Source organism: Aythya fuligula, chromosome 2 (genome assembly GCF_009819795.1).
Source record: "Aythya fuligula isolate bAytFul2 chromosome 2, bAytFul2.pri, whole genome shotgun sequence".
NCBI classification, from domain to species: Eukaryota; Metazoa; Chordata; class Aves; order Anseriformes; family Anatidae; genus Aythya; species Aythya fuligula.
The window spans coordinates 67697952-67712885 of record NC_045560.1 but is presented as its reverse complement, the minus strand read 5'-3'; the positions used below and the strand labels follow the sequence as shown (position 1 = coordinate 67712885).

The 14934-nt window shown below is 42.7% G+C and overlaps 1 protein-coding gene across 2 annotated transcripts in view; it reads left to right on the top strand.

Moving 5' to 3' along the window:
* Positions 1-695: 695 nt before the first annotated feature.
* PDCD6IP (programmed cell death 6 interacting protein) overlaps positions 696-14934 on the top strand; it is a 32874-nt gene continuing 18635 nt past the window's right edge. The window contains exons 1-5 of one of the 2 annotated variants that reach the window (XM_032180922.1): positions 696-986; positions 10516-10570; positions 12329-12398; positions 13885-14012; positions 14557-14710. In XM_032180922.1, the coding sequence (XP_032036813.1) occupies positions 781-986; positions 10516-10570; positions 12329-12398; positions 13885-14012; positions 14557-14710 (613 nt within the window). In that variant the 5' untranslated portion in view covers positions 696-780. The remainder of the gene's footprint in view (positions 987-10515; positions 10571-12328; positions 12399-13884; positions 14013-14556; positions 14711-14934) is intronic. The other variant, XM_032180923.1, reaches the window with a different exon arrangement.

Below are 14934 nucleotides of genomic sequence, written 5' to 3'. Positions count from 1 at the left end.
GCTCCCTGTTCAAACAGGGACACCTGCAGCTGCTTGCCCAGGACCATGTCCAGGCAGCTTTTGAAGGTCTTCAGGGAGGCTCCACAATCTCTCTGGGCAGCCTGTGACAAAGCTCTGTCACCTGCACAGTGAAAAAGTGTTTCCTGATGTTCAGAGGAGCCTTCTTTGTTCGTTTGTGCCCACTGCCTCTTGTCCTGGCACTGGGCACCACTGACAAGAGCCTGGCTCCATCCTCTTTGCACCCTCCTTTCAACTATTTATTGGTGAGATCCCCCGGAGGTATTTATATCCCCGAGCCTCCTTTCACCCAGGCAGAGCAGCTCCCTGACTCTGTCTCCCTGACTGCAGAGGTGCTCCCGTCCCTTTCCCACCTCCACCACCCTTTCGACAAATGCTTCCAGCGCCCTTTGATGATTTTTTTTTTTTTTTAGTGAGTGATGCCACGACCCTTTTGGAGCGCCTCCAGCACTCCCTACAGAGAACTAATGTATGAATTTATTTAAAAAGACAGTTTTCACCGCGAGTTGCACACAGGACCCTATCCCTCCCCTCATCCCGGCGGCGGTTCGTGCCGCTGGGGCGGGGAACATACGCGGGGGGAGGGGGGCAGGGAGAGGGCTGCGTGCGTGCGTGCGTGCGTGCGTGCCCACGCTGCGTCGGGAGCGCGCGCGGCGATCCCGGAAGTGCGGGTTGGCGCAGCAGCTTTGGAGCCGCCTTGGGCCGCGCTCCGCTCCCCTCCGCTCCTCTCGGCTCCCCCCCGCCCCCCCGAGCCGCCCGGCCATGACGAACTTCATCTCGGTGCAGCTGAAGAAGGCCTCGGAGGTGGACTTGGCCAAGCCGCTGTGCAAGTTCATCCAGCAGAGCTACCCGGGCGGCGACGCCCAGGCCGAGCACTGCCGCGCCGCCGAGGAGCTCAGTAAGCTCCGCAAGAGCGCGCTGGGCCGCCCGCTCGACAAGCACGATGCCTGCCTCGACACCCTCCTCAGGTACGGCACGGCACGGCACGGCCCGCCTCGGGGGGGCCGCCCGCCGGCCTCGGGGCAGGGCCGAGAGAGAGGGAGGGCTTGGGGGGGTGGGGAGGGAGGAGGAAGCAGAGGAGGAGGTGGAAGAGGAGGAGGAGGAAGAAGAAGAGGCCGCCACACCGACTTCCCCTTTTGAGTGCCTCCAGCGCAGCGGTGACCCTTGGTTCTCTGTCGAAGTCAAGGGGCCGGCCGCTTTTCTTTCAGCCGCCCCTGCCATCGCGCCTTCCTTCAGCATGCACCGGCAGTGTGATGTTTTTGCATGGTCACGTCGGTATTTTCCGCTAAATGTAGTGTGGTGAAGGGAGGCTGGGTGGTGCCTCCCTCTTGCAGGGACTGCCAGAGGTTAGGTGAGCAGAAGGTGAGGCTGAGCCTTGTTGAAGTGTGTCAAGGCTGCTGCTGTGGGACTAACTGCCCCGTCATCTATAAAAACATCCTATCCATCCCATCTTTGGAACATTAACGGTTTGTATCCTCGATTTACTGTGTTAATCCCATTCTTTGTGCAGGAAACATTGCAAGCCCATCATAGCTCAAATCACTGAAATCACTGTGATTAATCTAGTGAATGAATCCCCAGTACAGACTTCACTTTGCAAAGTTGGAATCAAAGATTTGTAGTACCAAAATAAGAGTTTTTACATGGTGGCATTAAGTTGTGTTTGTTTGTTTGTTTGTTTTCCAGAAAAATAAAAGTAGATGGGTTTCTTAGGGTGGAGTGAAATGCCAACCATAAACTTGACACGCTTCTGTAACATTATCATGAACAAGTACAAACACGTTTGATGTTTGCCACTAGAATTTGATTAATAATTATTTTAAAGTTAGGAAGAATAGAAAAGAAATCAGTTGATACTGAAGAAAAGACTTGTATTACACATTACTCCTTTTTGTTTTTTTTGAGGGCTTATCAAGCCCTCGCTGGGTGTTTGGACTATAAAAGCTATGACTGTGCTGATCATGTTTTACAGTATCTCTGTAGTTTCCTGTTCTATTCCTGCTTATTACTGTGCGTGCTTTGGAAGGTATTACTGTGTATGCCTTTTCAAGGTCAGGGAAATAACAAGAATCTGTGAGCTGAAAGATTGATTTAGCCAGCCAAGTTGGAAGGCTTAATTTTAAATTCTCTTGAATGCTGGAATTGAGCTCCCTTTCCTGTTGATGACAGTCAGGTTTGTGATTAGTTACTAGCAGAAATCCTTGTTTGGCCCACCTAATTCATATGATCTCACAATAACAACTTCATACAGCTGAAAGGAAAAAGCCCTGCAGTATCTCTTCAGTTCTGGTCATCATAGTCCATTTCTGAAAACCAAAAGATGTATGTGGCTTTCTAACATCAGTGAGTTCAGTGTGAGGTCAGATCAACATTAGAGCAGGAGCAAAAGAGGGTCGACAGTGTGTGATTGAAAGTCACAGGGCTGCGCGGGATGTCCCTCTTCTGGTGTCAGTAGGTCATTAAATTAATTCAGGTTATAGTATGCAACTTCACCATAGGTTTTCTCTCTAAATAATGAAGGGAAACTGATTGCAATGGTGTAAGTAATCACTTTTCAAGTCAGTTCCATATGCAGAGACCTGTTCTCTCTGCAGGTGGCTTTAACTTGCCCAGGTGCTGTTGTCAGTAGTCAGAGGTTGAATGGGGCCTCTCACGGGTGCCACAGGTGGGAAAGGCCATAGCTGCTGCTTCACACAGAAGGCATAAAACACGTGCATTTAAAATGATGTAGTTTGAGATTGTTCCCTCTACAGTGGAAGTGAGATACAGTGGTCTGAACTTAGTCATTAATTCTTATTTTACAGTTAAAAATCTTTTTTTTTTCTTCAGTATTATTCATGGGAACAATAGAATAGGTATAAAATGTACTGAAATGAGGGAGGAAACTATCAGATTTTAATTTCTCTCTAATGAAAGTTGTGGTTTGTCCCTGTCTGACTGTCTATATTAATTACAGTTGTTGGAAAATAGATTCTTATTCTGTAAAAATACTCTAAGTTTTTTGCTCATGTTCTGGAAGGTGCGGGCACCTGCTGACAAGTTTGAATAGAAGTATCCAGCTGAGCTTGTGAGTGCAGTAGCACAAGCTTCAGACTGCCTTGTGGTTCCTCTGAAAATTAATTTCCCTTTCCAACTTTCAGTATTTTCCTGTTGCTATTTGGGTTGTACTAAGTCTTGTGTTTCACTAACAACTTTAGCAAGATTTGTGTTTAAGTTGGATTTTTACACTTGCTGTATTTAAATCTGGTTTGTTAGTGCAGTAAGGTTGGAAGAGTTCATTTAAAATGTGGATGCCCTCTGCGTACATTTACTACTTTGACTTTTTATAGACCATAATACCTCGTGGAGCACAGTAGACTACTTAACTGTTAAGAAATGAGGGCTTAATCTTCTGCTAATTAGTCTAGGGATGCCCACCGTTTTTGCAGTCTTTTAGAAGTCTTGCTTTGATGAGTAATTACTGCAGAACTTTTAGGGAAGAAATTTACTCAGTTGCACTTCCATTATCTAGGCAAACATTGAGCAGTAAAACTTTGAATGTGTGAGACAGGCTGCTGTTTGGCTGATCAGTGCAAATGCTTCTTGGAGAAGTACTTGAGATACCCTGACAGAAGGGGGAAAATGAAATTCGGGAAAAAAAAAACAACCTGCTTGCTTCCAAGCTTTCTTTGTTTTGTGAGAATTTAGCTGCTCTGAAGGTGACTAAGTAAGCTTGGTACGCATTTCTCCTTAAATTCTGTCATACTAAATTTGATTCAGTGCTCTTTTTTTTTTTCTTCCTCTTAGCCTAATTATAGCTTCAAGGGATTTCTTGCTTCCTCCCCTAATAATGATAATAACCAGGACACCCATTTCCCTTTTCTGGAGTGGTGCTGCGCTGGTATGAGTTTAATTGGCCTAATAAGAAGTGTGTGGCTTTATTTTGAGTGGTCAAATTCTCGGGGCTGAAATTCGCAGCTCTGGTTTCCAGCTACAAGTTCAGGATTTCAGTTCTTATCTAGGAGAGTGAAGACAGATCTTGGTCTCTTTTATCTTCTTTTGAATGATTTTTTTTTCATTGTGATTCTTTGAAGGAGGAAGAGGATTTCAGGCTCTTAATGCATGGAGCATATAAATTCTAGTTTAGACCTTGACTTCCAACTCATTTGGCTGCTGTAACTCATTTTTGTCAGCATTTGGGAGCATGTAATGCCTGTTTTAGTGAAAGAGTCCTGTATTTAAAGAACCAGGTCTGTGTTGCTGTCATCTGTTCTCTCTTGTTGCTGTAGTTGGAACTCAGGCAGTTGATATGTTTGTGTGACTTTCTTTAGTTCACCACATCAGCAGAGTCTAACACACAATGCTTGTTGTATTGTGCAGCAACTTCTGTTCTTTGTGTCTTGATACTTTGAAATTACTGTAAATTTTAAGTAACACCTTTGTTACTGGCTCATGCAGCAGATGTGGCCTTTAATATTTTTGTCTTTGCTGGCTTTGTTTTTACAGTTAATGTCTGAGTTTACCATTATATTAATGTATACTTACTGCTAAAGCACAGTAAAGGACTTCAATTGATTTTTTTTTTGGTCTAAAGAGTTTTAAAGAAATCTTAGTCTTGAATAGAATTTCAGGTTCTTTAGTATAAAGAAACAACATTGTATACTTGAAATAATAAAGAAAATTGTTATCTAGGAATTTCTGTGTTCTTTTTAAATAAAAATCTCCGTGTTGTTCGCATTCATAGGTAGTAAATGGGACAGTGTGCATTGGTAGGAACATAGACCTGTTTATTTTCTTCAGGGTCCTGCCGCCATACAAAGCATAGTCTGTTGGCAAGACACTGACTTCCCAAGGCCATTTAGCAAGCTTTGCATCTTGATGTTGCCCTGATGGCAGTTGGTGACTGGGTAATTGTGGAATGTGGAAGGACAGCTTGGCTTTGTTGGTGTCGTCTGGTTGGCAAATTAAGTTGGGTAACAGGAGGAGATAAAATAGGAAGTCCCATTTTCTGTGTAATACTAAATGGAAAAGACTGACTAGACAGCAGACAATGAAGGTGTTCAAATACATCAGTTGAAGTGGTATTCTGTGCTCTTATTTATTGAAGTGATTGTTTGTACTGTTTGTGTTAGTTTGTATCAGTAAAGTTTATTAGGAACTACGTGTGTGTGGAGTGTGTGACAAATCAGACCAAACTTAAACTGGAGAGCGTAACAATGCAAAATTGAACTTGACCTACAAAAGGGAGGCTGTTTTGTATGACTTTTGTATATCAGGCCTGGGGTGTAAGGTCACTTAAAGAAAATTGTACTTGTTAGTATTTAAAATGAAGCAGTAGTTAAATGTGCTTTCAAAGTATGACCATCTAATGAAAGATGAAGAAAACAGACAACAATAAAAATATTTTTATGAAAATAAGCAGATGTTTTTGAAAACAGTACCTTTCATGTGCTAACTTCATAAATAATTACAGAATCACAGAATTGTCTAGGTTGGAAGAGACATCAAGATCGAGTCCAACCTCTGACCTCACACTAACAAGTCCTCCACTAAGCCCTATCGCTAAGTTCAACATCTAAACGTCTTTTACAGACCTCAAGGGATGGTGACTCAACCACTTCCCTGGGCAGCCTGTTCCAATGCCTCACAACCCTCTCGGTAAAGAAGTTCTTCCTAATATCCAACCTAAAACACCCCTGGCACCACTTTAGGCCATTCCCCCACATCCTGTCACCAGGCATGTAGAGAACAGACCAACCCCCACCTCTCTACAGCCTCCTTTAAGGTACTTATAAAGAGCAATTAGGTCACCACTGAGCCTCTTTTTCTCCAGGCTGAACAATCCCAGCTCCCTCAGTCGCTCCTCATAAAACTTGTTCTCCAGACCCCTCACCAGCTTGGTCGCCATTCTCTGGACTCTCTTGAGCACCTCGATGTCCTTCTTGTGGCGAGGGGCCCAAAATTGAACACAGTACTCGAGGTGCAGCCTCACCAGAGCCGAGTACAGGGGGACAATCACCTCCCTAGCCCTGCTGGTCACATTGTTTCTTATGCAAGCCAGGATGCTGTTGGCCTTCTTGGCTACCTGAGCACACTGCTGGCTCCTATTCAGCTGACTATCCACCAATACTCCTCTGCCTGGCAGCTTTCCAACCACTCCTCTCCCAGCCTGTAGCTCTGCTTGGGGTTATTGCGCCCCAGGTGCAGGACCCGGCACTTGGCCTTGTTGAACTTCATGCAGTTGGCCTCAGCCCATCGGTGCAGCCTATCCAGATCCTCCTGCAGAGCCTTCCTTCCCTCGAGCAGATCGAAACACGCACCTAGCTTGGTGTCATCTGCAAACTTACTGAGGGTGCACTCAATGCCCTCATCCAGATCATCGATGAAGATATTAAAGAGGACTGGCCCCAGTACTGAGCCCTGGGGAACGCCACTAGTGACCGACCTCCAGCTGGATTTGACTCCATTCACCACAACTCTTTGGGCCCGGCTATCCAGCCGGTTTTTAACCCAATGAAGCATATGCCAGTCCAAGTCAAGAGCAGCCAGTTTCTTGAGGAGAATGCTGTGGGAAGCGGTGTCAAAAGCCTTGCTGAAGTCAAGGTAGACCACATCCACAGCCTTTCCCTCATCCACCAAGCGCGTCACTTTGTCATAGAAGGAGATCAGGTTCGTCAAGCAGGACCTGCCTTTCATAAACCCATGCTGACTGGGCCTGATCGCCTGCTTGCCCTGCAAGTGCCGCGTGATGACTCTCAAGGTAATCTGCTCCATGAGCTTCCCTGGCACTGAGGTCAAACTGACAGGCCTGTAGTTTCCTGGGTCTGCCCTCCAGCCCTTTTTGTAGATGGGTGTCACATTTGCTAGCCGCCAGTCAACTGGGACCTCCCCTGATAGCCAGGACTGCTGATAAATGATGGTAAGCGGCTTGGCCAGCTCCTCTGCCAGTTCTCTCAGTACCCTTGGGTGGATCCCATCCGGCCCCATCGACTTGTGCACATCTAAGTGCCGTAGCAGGTCACCAACCAGTTCTTCATGGATAGTGAGGGCCACATCCTGCTCCCCATCCCCTTCCACCAGCTCAGGGTACTGAGTATCCAGAGAACAACCGGTATTGCCACTAAAGACTGAGGCAAAGAAGGCATTGAGCACCTCCGCCTTTTTCTCATCTCTTGTAACTAAATTCCCCCCCGCATCCAGTAAAGGCTGGAGATTCTCTTTCGTCCTCCTTTTCGTGTTAATGTATTTATAAAAACATTTTTTGTTGTCTTTAATGGCAGTAGCCAGATTGAGCTCCAGATGAGCTTTGGCCTTTCTAATTTTGTCCCTGCACAGCCTTGCAACATCCTTATAGTCCTCCTGAGTGTCCCACCCTCTTTTCCAAAGGCCATAAACCCTCTTTTTTCTCCTAAGCTCAAGCTGCAATTCTCTGCTCAGCCAGGCCAGTGTTCTTCCACACCGGCTCATCTTTGGGCATGTGGGGACAGACCGCTCCTGAGCCTTTAAGATTTCCCTCTTGAAGAGCGCCATCCTTCCTGGTCTCCTCTGCCCTTCAGAACTGCCTCCTAAGGGACTCTACCAACCAGTGTCCTGAGCAGCTCAAAGTCGGCCCTCTGGAAGTCCTAGACAGCGGTTTTACTGGTCCCCTTCCTGGCTTCTCCAAGAATAGAGAACTCCACCATTTCGTGGTCACTCTGCCCAAGACAGCTTCCAACCACCACATCTCCCACCAGTCCTTCCCTGTTTGTGAAGAGGAGGTCTAGCGGGGCACCTCCCCTGGTAGGCTCACTAACCAGCTGAGTCAGGAAGCTATCTTCCACGCTCTCTAGAAACCTCCTAGACTGCTTTCTCTGGGCTGTGTTGTGCTTCCAGGATATATCTGGGAAGTTGAAGTCCCCCATGAGAACAAGCGCTGACAATTTCGCAACTTTTGTCAGCTGCCTGTAGAACTCCTCATCTGTCTCCTCATCCTGGTTTGGCGGTCTATAACAGACCCCCACCAGGATGCTTGCCTTGTTGGCCTTCCTGCTGATCCTAACCCACAGGGACTCAACCTTATCATTCCCAGCCTCGAGTTCCATGACATCAAAACTCTCTCTGATATAGAGAGCCACACCACCACCCCTTCCATGCTGCCTGTCCCTTCTGAAGAGCTTATAGCCAGTCATTACAGCACTCCAGTCATGAGACTGGTCCCACCACGTCTCCATGATGGCAACCAAGTCATAGCCTGCCTGCCGCACGATGGCTTCCAGCTCCTCCTGTTTGTTGCCCATGCTGTGTGCATTAGTGTAGATGCACTTCAGTTGGGCCATTGCCTTCTTCCCCGGCCCTGACACTGTTATCCCTGGCACAGCTCTAATGAGCCTTATTTCATCCCTGTCCCCCTTCTTACCTAGTCTAAAGCCCTCTCAATGAGCCCTGCCAGCTCCTGGCCCAGGATCCGTTTTCCCCTAAAAGATAGGGACCCGTCTGCGGCCATCAGGCCAGGTGCCGAGTAAGGTGCCCCACGGTCGAAAAACTCAAGATTTCTGTGTTGGCACCAGCCCCTGAGCCACGTGTTTATCAGGTGGGCTTTCCGTGTCCTCTCTGTACCCCTCCCTGCCACCGTAGGGATGGACGAAAACACCACCTGCACTCCCGCTCCCTCCACTAACTGTCCCAGTCCCCTAAAGTCCCGTTTGATAGCCTTGAGGCTTCTCTCTTCAGTGTCATCACTGCCCGCCTGGACTATTAAAAGAGGATAATAGTCAGGGGGGCGAACCAGGTTGGGAAGCTTTCTGACAATGTCCCTGACCCTGGCCCCAGGGAGGCAGCAGACTTCCCTATGGGTAGGGTCAAGGTGACAAATAGGGCCCTCAGTTACCTTGAGAAGGGAGTCGCCCACAACAATCACCCTTCTTTCTGTCTTGGTGGAGGCAGTTCTGAGGTGTGGAGTCGACTTCCTTGCCCTAGGCATCCTCCTGGGTAGACTTTCTACCTCTTCCTCAGCTACTGGTCTCTCAAGCTCCAGGGCCTCCAACCTGTTCTGTAAGGGCACCTGGGAATGTGGGGCCGGTAGGGGGGGACAGCGCCTGTGATGTCTTAGTTCTTACCTTTATCCTGATCACATAGCATAAATTTTAGTTCTTTTGGGAAAACACCTTTGATTTATAGAGTAGTAGGTGTCTCAGTGAGGCACATTTGAATTCTTACTTCATAATGGCTGCCCTTGTAGTAGCAATCTCATTGCTGCAGTGTGATAAGGTAGAATACAGTTTTATAGATTCGTGTAGACAATAGAAAAATTGCCACAAGCTTTAAAATCCATGCTAAGTGTCTTTAAAAAGCCTTAAGTTGCAGTGCTTCTTCTGAAGCCATAAACCTGTACATCAGCAGATGTAATTTACTGAAGAAAGTGCTAACACAATTGTATATTAAAAATGCTTCCTGAATTTTTAAACAAACATTCCTTGCATGTGGGACATAGACCTTGTACATCTGCTTCATGTTTATCAACAGTGGCGAATAAAGTAATCTGAGGAAACAGGAACAAGGTTAACTGTTTCACAGGTTGTGAAACTTGCTGCTACTAGGTGTTTTGGATATTGGGAATACAGAGTGTTTTTTAAGGAAACAGAACTTGACCAATGGGCATATAGCCGACATTATGTATGGCAGTAATTGCAGGAGGCATATACGAAACAGGCTTCATATGTTAAATGTTTTCATTTGGCAGTTTAGTGGGTGTCTGTTCTGCATGTAGCCTATCATGTTTAATAAGTGGTGCAGGTCTAGTGCATAACGTGGGAGAACTTTGAACTGCTAATTATTGCTTGGATAGATTGTGTGGGGGACTGTGATGTACTTGCCATCTTGCTGACACTCATTCCTAAACATCTTCCACCCAGGAGACAAAATACCGGCACAGGGAAACTTCTCGTTTTAATTCAGTGACTGCTATAATATGCTGTAATGAAAACTAAAATTGGAACTGGAAAAAATTTATCAAGGATTAAGCTCTTCAATTGATATGTTGCGAGGCAAATGTCATCTATTTCAAACACATTAAAATTTAAACAGGTGTCAATTTGTAGGAGACTAAGTTATAATATTCAGATCAAGGGACCATAGAGTAGCCTGTTAATTGTTAAATGTACTTTAGACATTAAGTCATGCTCCAAAGATGATGTGCTCCTTTATGTTTAGGTATGCAGGGACTCCTTGCCATAACACTTTTCTCATCTATTGTTCATCAGAAGGTGACAGGTGACAGCTTATTCTGTTATGCTCTTCTTCTACTTCGGATTGTGACAGGGTTCCAACATTATCATTCCATCTTAACTTTTTCATCAAGTGAAAAGATCCCCCTAGACAGGATTTCTGTCTGTCCTCCAGATCCTTTATAGCTATGAGTGAACCCCATAATTTATTGGGTGATGGTGGGGAGGTTGTTGTACTCTCTTCTTTACTTGTCAGTGTAAGAAACAAAACTCTTAATTTGATTTAGCTCATGGATCTCTTCCTTTTTTTTTGTAGATATTATGATCAGCTGTGTTCAATTGAACCAAAGTTTCCGTTCTCTGAAAATCAGGTAAGAAGATGTGTCAAACCATTAAACTGAATTGTGATCGTGGCGACTAGGATATGACTGCCAAGCCTGTACCTAATCCACTAAACAATACTTCTCTCAGGCAAGACATTTAAACTATGAGCCTTATTTTCCCAACGTCTGTTTATTTTCAGTCTGTACTCACGAATAGTCTATACTGAAATTTCACCTGTAGTGGCCAGGATTACCTTCATATTAAAGATTCAGAAAACTTCTGCTGTTGGCTGGTGGTTATCGTGCTCTAAATTAGAAAGAGTGTGCTTTGCCAAAATATTCCTCTTCTACTCCTTTCCTTTTCCCAAGAAGTCTATTTCAGACTACGTTATAAATGCTTTTTAAATAACATAATTTATATGGGAAAAGCTTTAGTTAGTAATGATTGGAATATGATGCTTGTTTTTTTGAGGTAGAACAGATGTTTCATTCATAGCTATAACAGAGTAAACCCACTGGTTTACTATTTTTCTGCCTCTGCATCAATAAATTACGTAGTTTCTCTATAGATGTTTTAATTTTTTTTCTTCCCCTAACACATTTCTTTAGAATTTTATGGTTTTGAGGATGAATTCAGCTTAAGAAAATGTCTTTCCTCAAGTGGAGACTGAAGTAGATCTCTGGGCTCCTATATTTTGGGAGGGAAAGATGTAGATTTTCTTTGGAGGCATTTACACGTAGGACAGAAATTCAGTTTCTTTAGCAGATGATATTTGTATGGTAAGGTTATAATTTAAACATTTCTTTCAGACTTAGGGGATTGCAAGGGAGTGGTTTTGATGCAATTCAAACTGATTTTAGTTTTCAGTGTAGCTGCCTTCACTTGTTTGTGAAGTAAAGCCAACCTACACTTTGGTTTTAATGTGTAAAAGTTTTGATGTGGTGCTCTGCTAACTCTGATATGTGGAGAACTGGGAAACTTTAGGAACAAGATTTGCAGATCAGTAAACTGTTCTATCAAATTGAAGTAGTCAGTGGAAGCAGGAATGAACAGTTGGGACCAGAAATTCCTGAACTGGCATTTCTGCTAGAGAAAAATGTTACTGCACAGTACTGTGTGCTCTCAGGTTATTCTCCGAGGACATTTTAAAATGAGGGATTTTGTTATCTTTCCTGGGTTCATACATGGCCTACAACCAGTTTTATCAGCTGAATCAAATTGTGGAACTTCAAAGCAGGTTCTGTGAAGTATTTGCATTGTCTATGGAATGTATGCTAGAAGTGTAATATAAAACGCTTTTTACCTGCTTTCTCTTCCCTGAGTGCATTTCCTGGCAGTGGTGCTATTGAATTCACTCTTAATATCATGTTATAAATATTGTATCAAAAAGCAGTGCCAAATATGCTAGTAGTTTGGAACAATGGAAACTGCCTGGTTGGGTAGTTTCATTTAATTGTGAACACCATACCTGTCTGTCAGACTTCATGTGAGAGGAATATCTTAGTTTGGAAGTAATTTTTTCTGTCACTTAGAGGAGGAGTGGAGCTGAAGGTCTATTTTGAGAATTTATCTTGTTTGCTTTAAAAAAAGATTTGAAAAAACTAACAGGAAGAAAAAAAAATATAGTAATTTTTTAAAGTAACTCTTGATGTTTTTCTGACGCTTCCAGAGTGTTTGTAATGTCACTGGTGAATTAAATGTTTTATATTGTTAGAATTAAAAAAGGATAAGTATGTAAATTTGGGATATTTTCTGAAGACTTCATTGTTTATTTTAGAAATAAAGATGTTTTTCACAACTTTCAGGTCTGTGTAACATTTACTTGGAAAGATGCTTTTGATAAAGGATCACTTTTTGGAGGCTCTGTCAAACTGGGTATGTAATCACACCAAGAATGCAAGTGTTAATGATAAAATGTGAGAATATTTTTTTATAGCTGAAAGGTTAATAGTGTTTCTAGTACTATCAGTATAACTTTACACAAGTCCTGCTACATTACTAAGAGATAAATCACTTCTGTTCCTTGGACACCCCCAGCTGACTTTAGTGAAAACGGTTCAAGATGACAAGTTTCAAAGGTAGGCTTTTGGTAAGCCATCTCTTAATTGCTTTTTATAAGTCAGATCCTTTTGAAAAGTGAAATGTCTAAGTGAAACAAGTCCCCTACGGAAGAAGAGTGTTTATCTGGCTTCATTAACATAGTTAGACATCACATGCTCTTCAAGAGACTACTAGAAGGACCTGCCTGCCAATGCACTGAAGTGATTTTTCTGTTACTTTATAAAATGTGTTCAAACAGATCTGAACACTTCAAAAAATAAATTAAATTTGTTTTCTGCAAATGTAAGGAGTTTGAGTCTGTTTCATTGTACTTGCATGGGGACAATTCTGCCCTGCAATTTCTGGGTCATAAAATGGATTTGGAACACTTGCCAATGCAGAAACGAAGACTAAATGCTTTTGAATTAAGTGTAAAGCTGTCCAGTTGTTGTCATTCTCTGTTTCTGTTTATACCTGAGTGTTCATCATGGTTAATGCTGAAGGATGACCATTGCAATTTTGAAGCTGTAGACAAAGCCTGGAAAATCTGTTGCATTAATTCTTTTTTTTAAAAAAAATAATAAAATAAAAATCCATCTTGCATATAGTTTTCTGTTAGCAACTACTGAAAATCTATGCAACTTCCATGTTCTGAATACAGGTGCTAGAGATATGCTTGGGTGAACTATAAGCAGAACAATATACCACATCACTATGCATAAGCAAATGCTGCACAAATTTCCTCGCTCTAATTTTAACTCTTCTAGAAAGTTCTTCTGGATAATCATAGAAACCCATGGTTTGGGTTGGAATCTGAACCATGTAATCTGAAATATGTTGGTTTAAGTTAATAGGTAGAACTATAAACAGATGAGTCTAAGGAAAAGTAATATTGCTAAACAGCTGTTCTCACTGTAGTAAATCACAGTTGAAAAGTAGTCCAAAGTGTAAAATAATTCTAGATATAAAGTATTTTTGCACTTCAGAAACTTTGAAATCGTATCTTCTTGTGCTTTAGTCTTTTGAATGATGTGTAACCTCTACAAGATGTTTGAAAATACACTTCAAAAGAGATTTCCAAATTATTTAATGTATTGTGTAGACCTCTATACTATGGTCTTTATAGTTCCTCACTTAGAAACATTTAGTGGAAGTATTAAACAAGGCTCTGTTCAGCCTTCGGACTAAAGAGGACTTCAACTTTAAAACTTCATTATGATTTGCTTTATTTTTTGATTTGAAACTGTGATTTCCTCTGCAGGATGCTAAAGTACTGAGGATTATTTTCTTAAGTGTGGGTAACTGTCTCTCTTGATTGCAGCCCTGGCGAGTTTGGGGTATGAGAAGACCTGTGTTTTGTTCAACTGTGGAGCACTGGCAAGCCAGATTGCAGCAGAACAGAATCTAGATAATGATGAGGGACTGAAAGCTGCAGCTAAACACTATCAGGTACAGAGACTCCCTGCTTATGCTTTTGAATTCTGTTATTGATCTTAGAACATCAGTTTTATAGCTGCATGTGGTTTTTTCCCTTAATTACAAAGGTAGGTTGACTAATTACCTAGTGTTTTCTTGTGCATATTTGCTAGTTTTGAAGGATTTCATTGCATAACAGTTCCCCTCTTCCCCTACCTCCCAAGAGTGTTGTTAAGTAACAACCTTCAGCTTAAGATTTAGTGACTTTGGCTAATATTCTTGACAAGTTCTATAGCGATAGTCTCTTGTATTCTTCGTGGTAAAATGCAATACATTTTCGCATTCTTACGTGATTAGCCATAGCCAATATGCTTTTACTTGTAGTCAGTCTTCATAAATGTCTCAGTGCAAGTTAACTTTAAGAACAAGAAGTTGCAAGGAATTTTTTTTGGTAGCTAAACAGTAAATGGGATACTGAACAAGTTCTATTTTTTGAAATTATTTTATGTATTATATTTGTAAAAGTAAAAATCTGTTTGAGAATGTGAAGGATAATATATTGTTTTGTTTTGTTTAGTTTGCAAGTGGTGCTTTCCAACACATTAAAGACACTGTTCTGTCAGCATTGAATCGAGAACCCACGGTGGACATCTCTCCCGACACAGTTGGAACTCTCAGTCTTATTATGTTGGCTCAAGCCCAAGAAGTGTTTTTTTTGAAAGCAACAAGAGGTATACTTCTTATGCTTAGGTTAAATATTTAAGTGCTCATTGCAACTTCCATAAAAATTTAAAAGCATATTACATTACTAAGAGCTGGTAAATGGCCTTTCAAATGTTTTTATTTTTCCCATTACGGATTTCCACACCATGCCCACGTGCAAATGCGGGTCATTAAACACAAACTACAGATGTCATTTTAGAATTTGTCTAAGGTTCATTTGACAGTGCATTTG